Here is a 17,774-nt window from a genome sequence, read left to right on the forward strand (position 1 = left end):
ATTAGCTGCCTTTGTAAGTCTTTGATGTTTCTAAGACCACTTTTGTTTTCTCCATAGGAGATGCCTCATAAATTTGTGATAGCCATACTGATGGAATATATTCGTTCTCTTAACCAGTTTCAGATTCCAGTACAGGTAACTTCTCATCAGCATGGGTGGTCCCAAGTCAGAGGAGCAGGGAATATATTTCTAAAAGTGACAGCACTGTCAATGACTAAAAGGACTATGTTTTTCATATGCTAAAAGGTGCTGCCCGCTTGACTCAGAATTCTGACGCCTTCCTGACATGACAGTGTTGTCCTTAGATAAAATGAGTGCTATCACATCAAGTTAGGTTCTTTCACCTGCACACTGAACTCCTCTTAACAATGGAAACTTGGACTCATCAGTTAGAATAGCTGCAGTCCTCGGCACACCTAGCCCCCCGTCCATGTAGGTGCGTGATTTGAAAACGCCTTCCCTTATTTATCCTCAGCACTACGTCCATGAGCTTGTCATCAAGACGCTTGTCCAGCACAACCTCTTTTATATGCTGCATCAGTTCCTGCAGTATCACGTCCTCAGTGACTCAAAGCCTCTGGTCGGTATCACCACGTTTACTTTTGTGATTAGAAACTTCAAGTTTAACCTTCTGACATCTGATGCTGAAGAGTGTGAAAATTTCTCTTTCAGGCTTGTCTGCTGTTATCCCTAGAAAGTTTTTATCCTCCTGCCCATCAGCTGTCTCTAGATATGTTGAAGGTAACTGACACATCAGAGTTTTAAGCTGCCTAAGAGTCTGTGCCTGTTGCTTGCATTTATCTGAACTTTTCTCTTTCTAGCGACTTTCAACAGCAAATGATGAAATAGTAGAAGTTCTTCTTTCCAAACACCAAGTGTTGGCTGCCTTACGGTTTATCCGGGGCATTGGTGGCCATGACAACATTTCTGCACGGAAATTTTTAGATGCTGCGAAGCAGACCGAAGACAACATGCTTTTCTATACTATCTTCCGGTTTTTTGAACAGCGAAACCAGCGTTTGCGAGGGAACCCTAATTTCACACCAGGTGAGAATACGGCAGTGGTGAAAAGGCAACCATAGACTCAGTAGTAGCAAGAGAATGCTGGCAGCTGGAGGGTGAGAAGCCTTTTGGTAGGAATTCCTGAGTTAGGCTTGTAAAGACAAAATGTCACAACAGCCGACCTGACCCATAGCCCATTATTTGTAGTACAAGTGAATTCAGTATGCTCATGGATCTGAGTTATGCTCTAATTTGAGGTATGTTTTGGGTTGAGAACATTCAGGGCCCAATTCAGGCAGCCTGAACACAGTGCATATGCCTGACAGCTGTTCTTGGAATGTCCCTTTATGAAGAATCAGGGCAGGAACTGGTGGGCAAGGGTTTTAAATGGCCTGAGGCTTATTTATGTTTAGTTTTCGGCAGCAAACACTGGCAAATCATTCTTATCTCCGAAGTTATAAAACCTAAGGCATCCACTTCCTTAGAATGGGGAAGTAACATACTGGGTTGTTGGAAAAGTCATGACGCATTTTTGCAATGAAAAACAGACTTTTCTGACAACCTAATATAACTTTATTTCGGGTCTACCAATTTTTTTCTAGCTTAGTGTACAACGTAAGATGGCATTTAGTACCATGACAGGTTAGCTTCTCTTATCAACTTGTCTCTCAGAGCAGATGGTGACTTGCTAGGGCTTGTAAAGGTCCCTGACCAGTTTTGCAATGGCATCAGCTGTGTACATAGAAAGGACAACTCAAAAGCTTAGGAAAACAAAGTATTTTATGAAAGAAAAATAAGTTAAAACCTAGTATACACATCAATGAGCTGCACTGTTCATTCTTGTTTTCCTCTCTTTGTTACACATCTAATGGATTAAATCTATTTCCCTTTATAGGAGAACACTGTGAAGAACATGTTGCTTTTTTCAAACAGGTTTTTGGAGACGAAGCTCTAATGAGGCCTCCAACGTTCTGAAATCACTCGCTAGTTTTTTTATATATAAAAATGTGTACAAAGTTAATTTATTGCATTAATAAAGCTCTTTAAACTACAAAATGTTATAAAGTAGATCTGCAACATCCTCATCAAATGTTACTGAAAATATGGTATAGACCCTGTGTAGATGGCTTACTCCTAAAAAACAGGAGAAACACTGCATTGATTGGCCTTGAACAAGTGTCAATGAGCAGATCACATTCACAGCCATCCTAGTGTCAGCCTTCCGCTTGCTGAAGAATTAGGTTTCATTCCTTGAGAACTGGAAGACGCTTTAGAGTCCTGGAGTTGCCTTCAGATTTTGTAATGCTGCTTTACAAGTCAGATTTGCGTTCCTGAGTTTAAAAGCACTGTGGCCAAAGCTGCTGCTGTTAAATTGCCTCAAGTCTGGTAACATCTGGTGTTCATTCAACTTAGCCTTGATAGTGCAGCTACTGACCAGTGGTGAACTGACCAATCCGTAGACACAGTTCAAAGTCCCCAAACCCTGTAAGAGGGTCAGAAATTTAGTTGTTCTCTCTCTGTACCTTTGTATCGCTCTTGAGTGGCCAAACTTTTGGCTTTATTTATTGATGGTCCTGTGAGGGATAAAAAAATAACTTTTGTATTATTTCTTCAGGAGAAAAGGGGAGAGTTTGTACTGTAACAGAACTACCCTTTCTTTCCCCTGGAAATTGAAAAAAAAACACAAACCCAAAACTCCAAATCTATTTCAATGCTTCAACTTACAAATCAAGCAAATTAGTACTGTTCTCCTTTTAACCATGTCATTATGGAAGCTGAAGTGGCCAAAAAGATCATAAGGATAGTCTCAAAATAAGAGATGAGAGGCAGCATTTTGCTAGAACACTGAATCAGAAATAAAAGCTATTATTTTACAGCACTGCTGGGTTGTCATTCAAGGCCATTCATCTCAGCAGGAAGAAGCCCCCTGGGTCACATTCAGACTTATTTATGTCTTACTGCACAGCCTTGTTCAGCAGTTAAGTCAGGCCTCCAGAAAAAGGGTTGGAGTTTACTAATGAAGTGTTTTGGACACCCTGAAGGATTTTTTTCTCATAGAAATTAGTTTACTCAGTACTTATCAAATGACCATTTGTACAAGTTTAAATACTTCAAAAGAATGTTTCAATATCATATATAATTCTTTAGTAACGTGCTTCCTCCATCCCACTTGTTTAGAAATTAGAGCTCTTACCTATATAACTGAGTAAGACAGGGAGGAATATCAATCCATGAGTGGCTCCCAGTAAAACCATAGCTAAATACATCCTGAAATAAAATATCTGGAAAATTTGAGATTTGGCAAAGGCTAACACCACAATCCCTCCAAATTTTGTAAGTGTGATTCCACTGAATACCTAAAAGAAGAGAGATGATATTAGAAACCACTTGTATCAACCTATTAGAATTGGATACTTCCTAATACAGGGATTTCTTAACAGTCAAGGTCAAAAGTCACAGGGGACTTTTTTGATCCCCAGCTTTCAGAGTTACTGATAAGGAGCATTACATTCTACCTAAAATTGTTTTACTGTGGCTTATGAGCCTGAAACAAACAAAAAGGTATCATTAGGGTAAAAACTATGTATTCTGCATACACACTATTCTGTCTCTAAACTGAGATCATGTATTCTGAGATGAAAACTTTTAAATAACTAAATTGCTACAAAACAAAGTTTTAGTTGTTACTCTGTAATGGTATTTTCATTAGTACTAAAGTAATTGGTTGATAGGCTAACCCAGGATATAGAGTTGAATGAACCAAGGAAATTCTGGAGACATCAACTACAAAGTGCTCACAGGGCGCTGCAGGCAGCTTCCTCGCTTTTTCAACACGTGGCAGGCCTGTGTTTTAAACGGAAAAGGCTCTGGCTCTCAGATTCAGCCACTGCTCTCTCCCTGCTTTCACCATACTGCCACCTGCAACAGGATTCTCCAACAGGAACAGTTCTAAAGCATTTCAGGACATCGCTACTTCATGAGTTGCCCGAAAACTTGTCATTCTTAGGAGATACTGCTAAGTACAGGATCCAAATTCTGTTTTCCCTACTGGATTTTAAAGTTTCTTCTGAGAAAGGCTCGCTCACTGAGCTGGACACTGCATTGAAATTTCTGCCCAAGTCACTTACAGAACTGCCCATGTGAGAAAGCGCCTCTTCTGCCCGTTTCACGCGGCTTCCTTTGGCACTCACTGTGAACGCTCTTGTTATGTGGCTGCAGAACTCCACGGAAATGCCACAGCTCTGAAATAAAGAGCTTCCTTTAAAATTGGTCTTTTCTAGTTGGTAATCATAAGCAGCCATGCGTTTCCCAGGATCAGTGGTTACCAGGGCAGCCTGGGAGGTTTAGGCACCCTAAGAACCTCTGACATATACTGTAAAGCCCCTATCACACCAACTTCAATGCACCAGGAAATTGGACAACCCTCTAGGCACAACGCCCAATTCTCCAGTTCATACAGCAGATTTGCCTTCCTCCCGGGAAGCTGCTGAAACCTCTTAAGGTAATTTCCTCCCAGCCTCCACTGAGCCAGGACGCTGCCCTTACACGTCCAGTCAGGCCTCACTGCCACACCACCGGAGGCAGTGTTCATGTTCACATCTGAAGTACAGATGCACTGTCTCTATTTTCCATCAATACCTTCTCAAATGCTCACATCTTCATGACTTAACTATTAAAAAGCACCCGGCAATTGCATGGGAAGCAAAAGGTACTGGATAGAGAATTCCATCAGGAATGCGGCAACTTTTCTAAAGAAAAAGTGACCATCTTGCCATCATTAGGCTAAATGTTTCTGCAAACCCTTCAGAATAATAAAGGCAGAATACCTGAGTTAGACCATGAAATCACATTTGCATTGTTACGTGTACCATCCAGTCCCAACTCCATCTAGCCTTCAGTCCCACCGCTCCATGTGGATAAAGAGCAGGAGCTGGACTTGGTCTTTCACCCCGACGAACAATTCACATAAGTGACACAGAAGTTAGGGACAAACATGAGTGGACCAGGACTCACCATAACCAAGTTGACCAAGGAAACCGCGTTCAGACTGATGCCCCACAGCCACATGACGCCGAACATGTTGACCAAGATCATGGCAATTGTGACACACATGATCACTGCGGACCATGGCTCACAGCCCAGGAGAACCATGGTCACCAAAAAGATGGCGCCCAGGGACACGCAGAGGTTAAAGATTGTGTCATCAATGATGGTCAGGTACTGTTCGTAGAAGACATAGAACACACTAGAGACAGGAAAAGTTTTCGTCAAGGTTCATTCTCACTTCTGGAAGCTCTACTTTTCATCCTGCCACTACTGCAAAACTGTGCAAGTAGTTCTAGAGACATACCTTGCAGAAAACCTTCCTGTTTTTCGCAAGACGCGTCTGCAGTAATTCAACCGGATCTTTGATTTACTGCTCACACCCAAATAAGAGCCTCATGATCCAAAATGTCTATTTTATAAAAAGTTTTTGCTCATAATCCTAAAGTATTCTACTTTACAGGCATTCACAAAGACTATTCCATGGTATTTTGAAAAAACAAGTCCTGATCTATCCTGAGAATTACCTCAGGCCAAATGGGGTCTGTGCGGGGCCTGAGGAGATTTTTTTTTTTTTTTTTGCAAAGTTAACCAGCTCTTCCCAGGGATTAGGACACCCATTCTGAGAACTTCTTCCACAGAAAAACAGGTTATCCCCTACCAGGAACAGGTCAGGACTCCTTTAAGCAAGATAATAGGGGTGAGGGGAAAAAAAACAATATTTCTTCTAGTTTTCTATATTTTCCAAATTCAGAATATATATTTTTTTTATAAGGAAAAAGCCCAATAAGCAAAAAAGAAAAAGCTCTATAAAGGCACTGTCTCAAGTAATCAACAGTCAGGGAAACCATCAGTTCCTGTCCAGGAACATCCACTCGGCCTCATGTCCTGAAACCAGGTCTCCAGGCAACACCCCTTTCCTGCCCCCGGGTGCTGTTTTGCAGTGGGTCTCTCAGAATGTGAGCTCCAGCCCATAGACCAAGTTCTGCGTCTCTAGCACTCAGACCTCGGTAGGTGCTCCAGAGTCTGGCCCTCCTCACCCAGGTGCCATCTCCCTGGACGTACTTGGCCTGTGCTCACGATGGAGGAGGTGTCAGAATGAAAGCGAAGCATCAGCTTCCCACCAAGGGAGTCCCAGAGTGTGGGCCCTTCCCTAGGACACCCTTATTTGTACAATACACACTTACCTGTATGGGAACACACGGTAATTCCTTCCTTCCTGGCTCATGGTTTCGGTGATGTTCTCAGCGATGAGGCGGGCTTTTTTCATGGCGTCAATAAAGTCAGCAGAGGTCTGAAGCACAGTGTGGTAGGTCATGAAGTATGTGGCTCCGACACCCGTGTCATTGTCAAGGATATTAACTGCGGACCCGTAAGCAGCATGTCCCCTAAGAGAAGACTCAGTGGTGTCAGAGAGACCACGCCTTGCAAAACCTTGCAGAATGCGAGCACTCAAGGCTAAGTGAAGTCATCTGACCCTGGGCTCAGAGGTCAGACCCAGTAGTAAATTGCAGAGATAGGGAAGGCCCTCTGAAAGGGAGCGATGGTTGTTTAGCTTATTGTCTCCTACACTGGCTTTTCTTTACTGCTTTTGGTTTCTTTGGTGCATAGCTGCTGTTGTTTCTACATTCAGCTCTGCTCACAATCCAGTGTGTCTTCATACCGAGTTTGCTCAGCAATGTTTTGTAACAGGAGGTGGGGAAGGGCAAGGCCCTGGAGTGAGACAGAGGTGAGATGGACCGCAGCCCTGCCATGTGTTGGCCATGGAACCCTGGGCAAAGTTACTGAATTTGGGCTGCATTGCCATCTTCAGCAAACGGGTGTGCCACCACCTACTCACACAGTAGCGTGATGCATGAGCGAGATAATGAGAGGTGCCTGGCATGATACTGGCACGTAGGAGGCTCCCTGGAAGTGGTGGCTATTGCCTTCATGAAAAGTTGAATTCACTTGGACTTGTTTTATGTAGGCCAAAGCATTCTGTCTGTAAGCAGAACAAGCTGTAAGATCCATTTCTATTTTATTTTTAGAGATAGTCTTCCTACAGTACCTAGTATAGGTCTCAAAACACAGACATGACATGTAGGACTAATATATGATGGGACTCTGGTCAAATTATGTATTCTTATGAAAAACAGGGATGTCCAGGGTTTACCTAATATACATGTGGACACTCATTTTCCTCCTACAAAACTTCCAAATTATCCCACCCCAGACTTCCAATAATCTTCACTAATTCTGGGCCAAATAGCCCGTGGCTGCCTCTGCCTGGCTGGCTGGGGGAGTGAGAAAGCCCACATCCTCATATATGGCCTGGCTGGCAAGAAGCACAGTGGGGCTAAAACAATGTAAATCGTAATCTAGGATGACATCACCAAAGCAGAGATGCTGTCCCACATGCCCACGGATACAACAAGCCATTTCACATTCTGAAACGCCATGTGTTCCTCCTCTTCCGCTGTCCCGCCAGTAACCTGCACAGGACTCTGCATCCATTCAAACAGCTGGGAGGGCCAGGACACACGGAGAAGCACAAGGCCAGGATGGAATCAGTTGAAAATAATGAGACGTTTTCTTTAAAGGTGTCTTAGAGGTTTCTTCACTTTCACAAAAGGATCAAGACAGGGTGGGTAGGGGGTTATAGATGAGTACCTTTCCCACACAACTGTTTCTACACCCCAACTCTCTCCTAGGTTTCCAGTGCAGAGGAAAGGGAAAGTGGGCGTGCGTCTGAAGGGCTCAGCAGCACTTACCCTTTGCCACACTTGGGATTCGGGTTATCAGAAAGGAACATGGGCAGGAATCTCATGAAGTCTTCACCCTGAGGCCTCTGTTTGCCCTCTGGGGTCAGAGGCCTGCAGCGGACGCAGGCAGGGTCAGCCACTACCGGAAACATGGGGGAAGGAGCCAAGGTGAGAAGAATGCATCTCCAGATCTTATTTTAAAACATTGAAAACTACTGATAAAGAAGTAAGAGGAATTCTTTTCTTGAATCTTTTTCCTTATCCAAAAGCTTCGAACACGTGATTTTCATAGTCTAATAAATCGAAGATAACATCTTCCCCTTAGGCAGGCTGTACAAATTTGCTTCCTCAACTCAGGTTTTCTGCTTTAAGGATGATCTTAGTGGGCATGATCAAAGCCCAGGGCTTTCATGTTTTTAATTGAGGAAAATCTAGGACAACCTCAACACTCTTACAAAATAATAGGGCAATGGTGATAAACAGAGGAAAACACCCCTATGAGACACTACGGCCAAATACCAATCAAAAGAGGCAGTGGTGTCAGGAACAACGCAACACTTTTCAGAGTGAATGACTACAGAAAGGGATAACAAAGGGAATGACACCCAGTGTTGGCATATAAATAGGTATAAACCGCCAAGATTTTTAAACTATAATGTTAAAGCTTTTCAGAAAAAGGAAAAATTTGGAAAAGGAGATGAAAGTACCTGAAGCATTGCAGAACAGATCAGTGCTATTGTAGACTCTGCAGCAAGAAGACTGTGGCTGAATCCAATCAAAATAATCGTCAATCCAGGATGAGGGAGCAAAGCCTATTCGGGTACTAGAGAAAAGGAGAGAAAAATGACCGACTCGTCCTGCAAGGAAGAAGTCTTTAGTTTCAGTCCTTTTCCTGGAAACCTAACTTCCTTTTTCTAGAGTTTATACTGCCACCCAGTCAAAAGACAAACTGCATTAGCACTGAATGGAAAAACCCTCAAAGTATGAGGTGGTAAATAAGTCCTTCAAAGATTTTACTCAGGTAAAGCTAGAATGAGCATACATTCTGAAAAAGAAATTTTCTGAGAAAATCTATGTTCAGTGAGAAATTCTAGGCTGAGCTGACTCTGGCCAAAAGCCCTCCAGGCTGTTCCCGCCCCAGTACAGGGAGGCCGGGGTACTGACTAGCTGGGCAGCTCAGCCGCGTTGAATATCTGCTGCACCAGGGAGTCGTTGTTGCAGCCCATGCCCCCGCACACCATGTCCTGCCCTTTCAGAGAGGTGTAGTTGTGCCCTTCCTCCAGGACAAAGTAGACAGGCGGGCCCGCATGTAGGTACTGACTGAGCGACTTGAAATAATCCATCACGTAGGAGTCCTGAAACAAAGATCCAACAACAGGACGAAGTGTGAATGTTCTGACGGTGCCCAAGCACCATGAGGATGACAACATTAGAGTGCACCAGGAGGCTCTGGCCAAGACGCCTCCAGCCCACATGCAGGATTTCCCATAGCCAGGTCCTCCTCCCCACCCTCCTGGGCCCAGGGTGCCCCCTGGGCTGGTCCCACTACTAGAAGGGCACCTCACAAGGTGAAGGGCTGGCTGCTCACACTCTGTGGCTATGCCCCAGGGAACTGGTAGAAAGTTCACAGTGCCAAGGCCCACATTCGCAGAGCTTTGTGGCAATTCTTATAACACGGGAGACCCCGTCAGCATTTGCACTGAGAAGCAGGTATTAACTTGAAACACCCACATGTATGTTTTGAAAAATGTATTTACCATTGGCTAAATAAGTTAATATAAAAAAAGGAAGCATCTTACATCTGGCATTGAAAGAGACTGATCCAATCCAATTTCTACTTTGTTCAGGACTGCGATACTGAATGATAGAACACCCACAAATACTGCTATCTGGAATGAGAAGTGAGTTATAAGACAGCGATTGCTTAGTTATAATGAGCTGAAGAACATAAATAAAATCTCAAACACAAAAATCAGGCCTTTTCTTAAACTGACAAGGAACACGCTAAGAAAACAGGGGTATGGGGTAGTGGCTCAGATCATAGTATTTAGCGTCAAACTACCTGGGTTTGAATCCTGGCGCCTCTACTTACAAGTTGAGTGACTCTGGGGAAGTCACTTACCTTCTCTTAGTTTCTATTTCCTCATCAATAAAATAGAAAAATAAGACTTATAACATCAGATAGTTTTGTGAATTAAATGAGAAAAGTCTAGGGATAATCTAGATTCTAGCATAGTACCCAATATTTAGTATAATAACTGATGTTAAGTGTTCAATAAATGTTATTGCTATTACTTCTTTTTTTTCCCCGGGCACCCCACAGGCACCCGAGGATTGCTATTACTTTTATTGTTAGAAATCAATATTTGTTCTTTTAGTAGAGAAGTGATAGATAATCACTATTGGCTACATCAGTATATACTACAAAAAGCTCTTGCACACTTGCTGAGGACTAGGGACAGTGGGTGGTGTAGGGGAAGGAGGTGAGTGACACTCTAAAGGGGCAGTGTGAGGGACACTGTTGTGGTGATGGATCTTGACTGCAGTGGCTACACAAATCTGCACATGTGATGAAATGACACAGAATTAGACACACACATTGTGCCAAGGTCAAGTTCCTGGTTTTGATACTGAACTACAATTATGTAAGACCATAGGAGGACACTGGGCGAAGAGTGCCTAAGTCCTCTCTGTACCACCTTTGCAACTTTCTATGAATCTATAGTTATTTCAAAATAAACACTTTAAAACTCTTGCTTATATTGACTGCTAAAATCTAGCTAGAAAAATATTTTCTATATTTGTACATTATTTGCTTTTATGTTTACGTGTGTGTGTGTGGGGACACATACATGTACGTACACACACACACACACACACACACACACACACACACACACACCCTAACAGCTGTCAGAATCTCCTCCCTAAGTCATCTGATTCTTAGAAGGCATGTGATGAATTTTTCAGGGAGAAAAACAAGAAAAAACACAGATAAGTTCATACCACAATTGGTCGCATCCAGTCCTTAAGCAGAAATGGAGAATAGGCGTTTTTGAAGAACCGAAACAAGCAGCTCTCCGAGGCCTGGAGGCCTGTTCCATCTTGGGCATGTCTGACACAGCAAAGGATGTCTAGCCGATTTTTCTGAGAGGAAAGAGTAACAAAGGTCATACCCTCTAGGTGCTTCAGCTAGACTCTAGACTCAAATGAAATAGACTGTAATCCTGATAAGAACTTACCTCTTGACGCTTAATGTCTAATCCTAAGAGACTCACAAAACAGGTCATCTGAAGAAGGAAGTCAATGAGGACCGCCATTCCCGCAAACAGAGAGAAAGTGTGAACGGCTGGCATCACTGACAATGCTCCTGCAGGGAGAAAAAAGCTGCCACATCACTTCCATTTACAGCAGAGGGCTCTTACGAGTCTCCCACTCATGTGTACATATGAATACAAGCAGCCAGAGCAAGCTAAACCCATGAGAAGCCCCCACCTCCCCTGAAAAAGGTGTGCTGCAAAGGTCTATGGATATCACTTTGGAACTGGAGAAGAGTCCGTAAGCCCAGTGGTTTTCAAAATGGTGTCAGCATCAGAGCAGAGCTACTTGGGGCATTAAAAATGTAGGTTCCTAGGCCCCGGTCCCATCCTATTTAATCAAGACAGTGGGAACTCAACCCCAATTCTCGTGTATTTAACAGGCTCTCTTGGCAAATGTGTGCACATTAAAATTTGGGAACGATTAATATATGCCATTTCTTACAGTACATTCTGTGCTTCACTCTAAGAGTGGGACAGTATTTTTCCATCTACTGTTATATCAATAATATCAGTCTCCTAGTTTAGTTATAAGCAAGTGAGGGTGCTCCAAGTGAAAAGCACTAGGCTAAGATGCAGAACCTGGAAACCGGCAGCCCACAGGCCAGGTGTATTCTGTCTGGCCCACACACTATCAATCCATTTTAAGATTCAAAAACATGTAAAAAAAATAAGGAGCCAATATTTAACAATGAGGTTTTACACAAAAATCTAGATTCACAGTGTTGCTTGAGAAAAAAAAAACCAGACCTAGGAGCACTGGGCCGGCGACACCTGACTACTCCTTTTAGACATGGCTTGCACACTCCAGGTGCCACCATCCCTGCCATTCCTACTGTCCTCCAAAGTCAGTCCAACCCGAGGCACAGTGTCAGCTGCTATTATCACACTGGCACCGGTTTTCTTACAATAGAGGTAAAAAGAAGAAATAACTTTTTTTGCACCTGTACCCATTAAAAGGAACTATAGGGGCCACAGGCTTTGAAGCTCATTGCTCTGTGGGAATGAAGAATATGCTAATGGTATGTCTGTGTCGAAAGGCCACCCCCTGTGATGTTCCTACAATGGCCCTGTGTAAGATGACCTGGTGGCCCGCGCAGGCACTTCTGTTCGTGACCCATGACTGTGTGTCTTCTCTGGACTTGCTGGGTGATTCTAACCAGGCCTCCCCTTCAGAGGATGTAGTCAGTTTTCTTACTACACGCCAGAGATGAGGGTACACAGTCCCGCTAGAAAGGCTGGTTGATTTCTCCATAGGAAAGAAACACCGAAGTGCTGGTTTTGTTCCACCTGACTCTGGCTCCTTGTATTGATATGAGATCCAAGAACCTCCGCTCATTAATGGGGGTGCTTCCCCAGTAAGCTGTATGCACAGAGGAAGACTGCCTATGAGAACGATGGCTAACATTTTGTAAGATGATGCCTGGATTTTGGAGTTGCTGCTTCCAGGGTTGTGTTGAGCATTCTGTGGCTATGCACGAATGCTATTTTCAAATGTCAACAATTGCCACAGGTGCCAAAAAGAGGAAATGGCAAAGGAGTCCTAGGTATCTGGACCCCCAACATCAACACTGTCTGGAAACGTGAGAAAGAAGACACTTGCTAAATGACACTGAAGCTACTGCCACCAATTTTTCTTGCAGTCCACTCTAATACTTTCTAATTACAGAATAAAGCTTAATAAAGGACGAACACGAAGGCGTATATTCAGATATCCAGGCTCTTTCTATTCCCAGGCTCAGCAAACTATAGGATTGGTAGAATTCAAAGAACAATTACCTAAGAAAAATGCTACCGTTTCTGAAAAGGATGACAGGAACATACTAGGAGCCACTTCTCCAAGGACCCTGCCCAGCTGCTGGTCCAGGGTTTCCCCTTGAAGACGTTCATCTCTCTTAAAAATAAAAAAGTTAAACACACGACATTAAAATTTCTCAGTAACAATGCCAACTCTTTGCTCAATAGTCATGTAAAATGATAAGTGGCATCTACTTATTGGATATTAACCTTGGACCTGCAACTTGTCATGTTCATTCATTCCGTGTATTTCTGATCTCTGAGCTAGGTAACAGGTGAGAGGCTCAAGGAAAGACTGGACCACATGATCCAGAAAACATATGGAATGTAGGCTGCACGTGGCTGGACCATTAAATGACATGCCATTTACATGCCACTGAGTCTCCACGCAAGTAAGGGCTACAGCACAGGGGGCCATGTGAGAACCAACTGATGGAGACCACTTTCTACCTCAGCAAGTGCTGCGTTGACTGTCTTTTCAGTGGCACCTTTGATAAATCTTTCAGTCTTCTCCACTATGTGGAGAATCATTTTAATAGCAGTCGTACCCAAAATATTTTCCACAAGTGTGCTCGCCCTTTCTGCACATATGTAGCAAATATGTAAAACCAAATCCTCGCTTTATATCTATGTCACCAACCAAAGAGAAGGTGAAATTCTTGGTCTCAAAATTTCCAGAACAAGTGACGGATACCAATAAGCAACACACGAGGAAGAAAACGAAGTGTCCCCATTGTCACACTCACAAATACTCTGCATGGAGCCAAACAGCCATTAATGGAGCTCAGTACCTGGTCAGCTGCCAAGCTCTGTGAGAGCATGAAAATGTACCTGGTAGGTCTGGACCAGAATGAAGATGTTGTCCACCCCGACAGCCAGCACCAGGAACGGGATCACTTCAATCACAATGAGAGTGAGGGGGACCCCAACGTAACTGAAGATGCCCAGCGAGCACGCCACTGAGCTCAACACGATGAGGATACCCGCAATGCCCAGGGAGATTTTAGAATCCACCTGGGAGATGCAACAGAGACACAGTAGCTGGTTAGAGGGTTTTCTGTTCTGTTACTGAAAGGTCCTCCTTTCTACCTCTCTACCTGGGGATAGCCCATCTGCAGTTACAAGTAAAATTCCCCATTTGAAAGAAGATAGGAAAACTCTCTAGGTCTTCCCTAGCAATATTTTCTCTGAGCTTCCATTCTTAGGTCATGAGGTGAACAAATCAGAAAAAAACTGGAGTATGTGAAATAAATCTAAGTTGAAGATAAACCAAAAAGTTGGGACAGATGCAGGGAATAGAAAATGATACATTGCAACTAAAACACAGGGGAACTTAAGACAGTTTTGAACACAATGAGTTAAGGTTAAGTAGAGGAAAAATATGACATCATGTTGTACATTGCCATTTCTAACACACACACACACACACACACACACTCTATACACATACACACTCCACACACATACACACACACATATACATACACACACACACTCTATACACATACACACTCCACACACATACACACACACATATACATACACACACTCACTCTATACACATACACACTCCACACACATACACACACACATATACATACACACACTCACTCTATACACATACACACTCCACACACATANACACACACACACACACACACACACACTTACCAGAAGTCTGCTACAGCTTTTGATGTGCCCCAAGGCTATGGAAATATACAGAAACATGACGGCATAGCTGATTATAACAGTGAAGATATCACTGTTACTTTCACGATTCAGTTCATCTTCAATACTCCGTTCAGCAGAGAAAGAAATGGTCAGATTTGGATTCTTGTAGTTTTTCACAAAATTAATAAACCTAAAAACAAAATTTTTATATTTTTAGTTAAAACTTAATGACAGCTAAGTGAGAAACTTCTTCCCAACTTCTATGACACAAAAGCCATGCTCCTTAGCCTTTCTCCTGCATAAGATCTTCTGCACTGGAGACTAGGGGGTGAGGCTGTTCCAGATTATGCTGAGTTTTCTACTATTTAAATAGGTTTGCAATATGTTTTAAAAAATTGGTTCATGGGCTCACTCTTGTTTACTAAAAGTATTTCTAAATGAAGTACTATCTATTATAATAAAGCTATATGCTCATGGAATAAAATTTAAAAAGCTGACCTACAGATTCAGTGGAACCCCTATCAGACTCCCAGCTGACTTCCTTGTACAAATATGATTCTAAAAGTCACATGGAATTGCAAGGGGCCTAGAATAATCAAAACCTTCTTTTTTAAGAAGAACAAAGTTGAGGATCTACACGTCCTGACCGCAAACTTACCATAAAACAACACTAATTAAGACAGTGTGGTACTGGCAAATATAGATCAAAGGAATGGACTCAGGGTCCAGAAATTAATCATGTGTCTGCAGTCACCTCATTTTCAACAAGGGTGGCAAGGCTATCAAATGGGGAAAAGAATAGTCTTTTCAACAAATGGTCTGGGACAACTGGACAGCCACATGCAAAAGAATATTGGACACCTCACACCATATACAAAATGAACTCAAATGGATCAAAGACCTAAATATAAGAGCTAAAACAATAAAACTCTCAGAAAAACATAAGTGTAAATCTCCATGTCCTTGGATTAGGCAATGGTTTCTATGATATCAAAAGTATGAACAACAAAAGAAAATAAATTAGACTTCATCAAAATTAAAAACTTTTATGTTTCAGAGGACAACATCAAGAAAGCAAAAAAAAAGTGGGAGAAAAATACTTGGGAATCATATATCTATCTGATGAGGGACTTACAGAATATGTAAGAATTCTTTTTTTTTTTTAAGCTGAGCCATCCTGCCACCTGTTGGCAGCTTAGCAGCAGCTCAGTCCAGGCTTAGTATCGAACCGCTGTTGCTCAGAGCTTGTGCTCTTGAGTGAGCTCTTAACTAACTGAGCCACTCGGCTGGCCCTAAGAATTCTTATACTTCAATAATAAAAATACAAATAACCCAGTTAAAAAATGAGTAAAGCATATGAATAAACATTTCTCTAAGAAAGTTATACAAATGGCCAATAAGCACATGAAGAGATGTGCCAAATCATTAGTCATCAAGGAAATGCAAATCAAAACTGCAATGAGATACCACTTCACACACGCAAGGATAACCAGAATCAAAAAGTCAGATAATAACAAGTGCTGGTGAGGATGTGGAGAATTTGAAACCTTCATACACTGCTGGTGGGAATGTAAAATGGTGCTGTCACTTTGGAAAACAATCTGGCATTTCCTCAAAGAGTTACCATATGACCAGGCATTCTAATCCTAGGAATATATACCCAAGAGAAATGAAAACATAAGTTCACACAAAAGCTTGTATACAAATGCCTATAGCAACATTATTCATAATAGTCAAAAGGTAGAAACAACCCAAATGAGCATCAACTGACAGATAAACAAAATGTGGTATATCAACAGGCGAGAACATTACTCAGCCATAAAAACGAATCAAGGACTAACACATGCTACAACTTGGGTGTACCTTGAAAACATTATGCTAAGTGAAAGATGCCAGACACAAAAGTCCACATATATCATTCCATTCGTATAAAAAAAAACGTCCAGAACAGGAAAATGTATGGAAACAAAGTTCTAAAATTGGCTGCGGTAATGGGTGCATAGATCTGTGAATATACTAAAAGCTACTAAATTGTACCCTTTAAAGACGTGAAATGTATGGCATATGAATTATATATCTCAATAAAGCTGGTATTTTTTAATGTACTAAAAGTACATTATAAAGTAAAAAGTCAAAGTCCCCTGTCCTCATTCCTCTCCCCATTCTCTAGAGGTTGCAAACACAATTAATAATTTCCTGGATCATTTGCTTGATAGTTTTTCTAGGATGCACAGCATATATTTACCTTAACATGCTAACTGCATTTTTTATTTAATACATCTTGAATCATGTATTTACCTATCTGAATGACCGTAATTTTCCATTGTACTTATCACTTACTAATGTACGTTCAGCTGGCTCCTGGTTTTTGATGTTAGAAAAGGACGCAGGGAACATTTCTACATACATACTTTTGCATTCTTGTGCAGGGATATCTGTTCAACGTTTTTGGTAAATTTATTTACAGATCTTTTTTTTTTTCTTAGCATCACTAGTACCACCTGAAAAAGCCGTGACTTTGGTCTGATGTTGGGTCATTTAACCGAATGAAGTTGAAACGCTCTCTGTCAGCATCCAGCTTCCCACAAGACAAGGGCAGGTTGTTTAGACCCCAGGAGCAACTCACTCTCTTTCCCAGGCCTGGGCCCTCTGGAGCTTCTCTGTATCATTATAGTAATTGTTGACCGGAAAGGTAATCACAAGGGCTGTGGCGTTATTGTAGTTTTGATCTAGAAAGGAAAAATGTGACATCAAAAAGTCTATAAGCATGCAGGAAATGAGACAAATACAAGGGGACAATCACAGGACAGCCAGATGGCTGATTCCTCACTGGGGCTGTAGACGATATATCCCTGCATTCTAAGAACAAAAAAAGTTCACTTAAATAGTGTCTATGTCATTCAGGTAATGAATAAAAAGGATTCTCTATCTGAAGCTGGCACACATCATTCAGGAAGAGTATTGTTTTGTTTTTTTTTAATTACAAAGCATGTGCATGATAAAAATTTCAGAGCAAAAAGGTGGTCAGTGAAAACTCTGTTCTTCCTCAGTCCCCTTTCTACTTAGTTCTCCTTTCCATCTTGTGACCGCCATGACTTTCCAGAGACACTCCACACATACACAAGCAAACACATATCCTCTTCCCCTCTCCTTCTTACTTACACAAATAGTAATGTACTATTCTGCACATTACGCTTTT

General features: G+C 42.1%; 2 protein-coding genes across 2 annotated transcripts in view; one reads left to right on the forward strand and one right to left on the reverse strand.

Moving 5' to 3' along the window:
* RMC1 (regulator of MON1-CCZ1) overlaps positions 1-1,992 on the forward strand; it is a 20,359-nt gene extending 18,367 nt beyond the window's left edge. Inside the window, 5 exon segments of the mRNA XM_019653863.1 lie at positions 58-135; positions 476-580; positions 673-741; positions 822-1,047; positions 1,898-1,992. Coding sequence (XP_019509408.1) covers positions 58-135; positions 476-580; positions 673-741; positions 822-1,047; positions 1,898-1,977 — 558 coding nt within the window. The 3' untranslated portion in view covers positions 1,978-1,992.
* Positions 1,993-2,479: 487 nt separating this feature from the next.
* Positions 2,480-17,774, reverse strand: part of NPC1 (NPC intracellular cholesterol transporter 1) — a 43,587-nt gene continuing 28,292 nt past the window's right edge. Inside the window, exons 10-24 of the mRNA XM_019653857.1 lie at positions 17,202-17,304; positions 14,576-14,765; positions 13,736-13,918; positions 12,887-13,001; positions 11,033-11,160; positions 10,797-10,937; positions 9,590-9,679; positions 8,955-9,145; positions 8,498-8,613; positions 7,800-7,929; positions 6,234-6,434; positions 5,017-5,248; positions 4,131-4,244; positions 3,197-3,359; positions 2,480-2,576 (exon numbers count right to left, since the gene is read on the reverse strand). Coding sequence (XP_019509402.1) covers positions 2,497-2,576; positions 3,197-3,359; positions 4,131-4,244; positions 5,017-5,248; positions 6,234-6,434; positions 7,800-7,929; positions 8,498-8,613; positions 8,955-9,145; positions 9,590-9,679; positions 10,797-10,937; positions 11,033-11,160; positions 12,887-13,001; positions 13,736-13,918; positions 14,576-14,765; positions 17,202-17,304 — 2,177 coding nt within the window. The 3' untranslated portion in view covers positions 2,480-2,496. The remainder of the gene's footprint in view (positions 2,577-3,196; positions 3,360-4,130; positions 4,245-5,016; positions 5,249-6,233; positions 6,435-7,799; positions 7,930-8,497; positions 8,614-8,954; positions 9,146-9,589; positions 9,680-10,796; positions 10,938-11,032; positions 11,161-12,886; positions 13,002-13,735; positions 13,919-14,575; positions 14,766-17,201; positions 17,305-17,774) is intronic.

The sequence above is a fragment of the Hipposideros armiger genome, unplaced genomic scaffold (assembly GCF_001890085.2).
Source record: "Hipposideros armiger isolate ML-2016 unplaced genomic scaffold, ASM189008v1 scaffold_209, whole genome shotgun sequence".
NCBI lineage: Eukaryota > Metazoa > Chordata > Mammalia > Chiroptera > Hipposideridae > Hipposideros > Hipposideros armiger.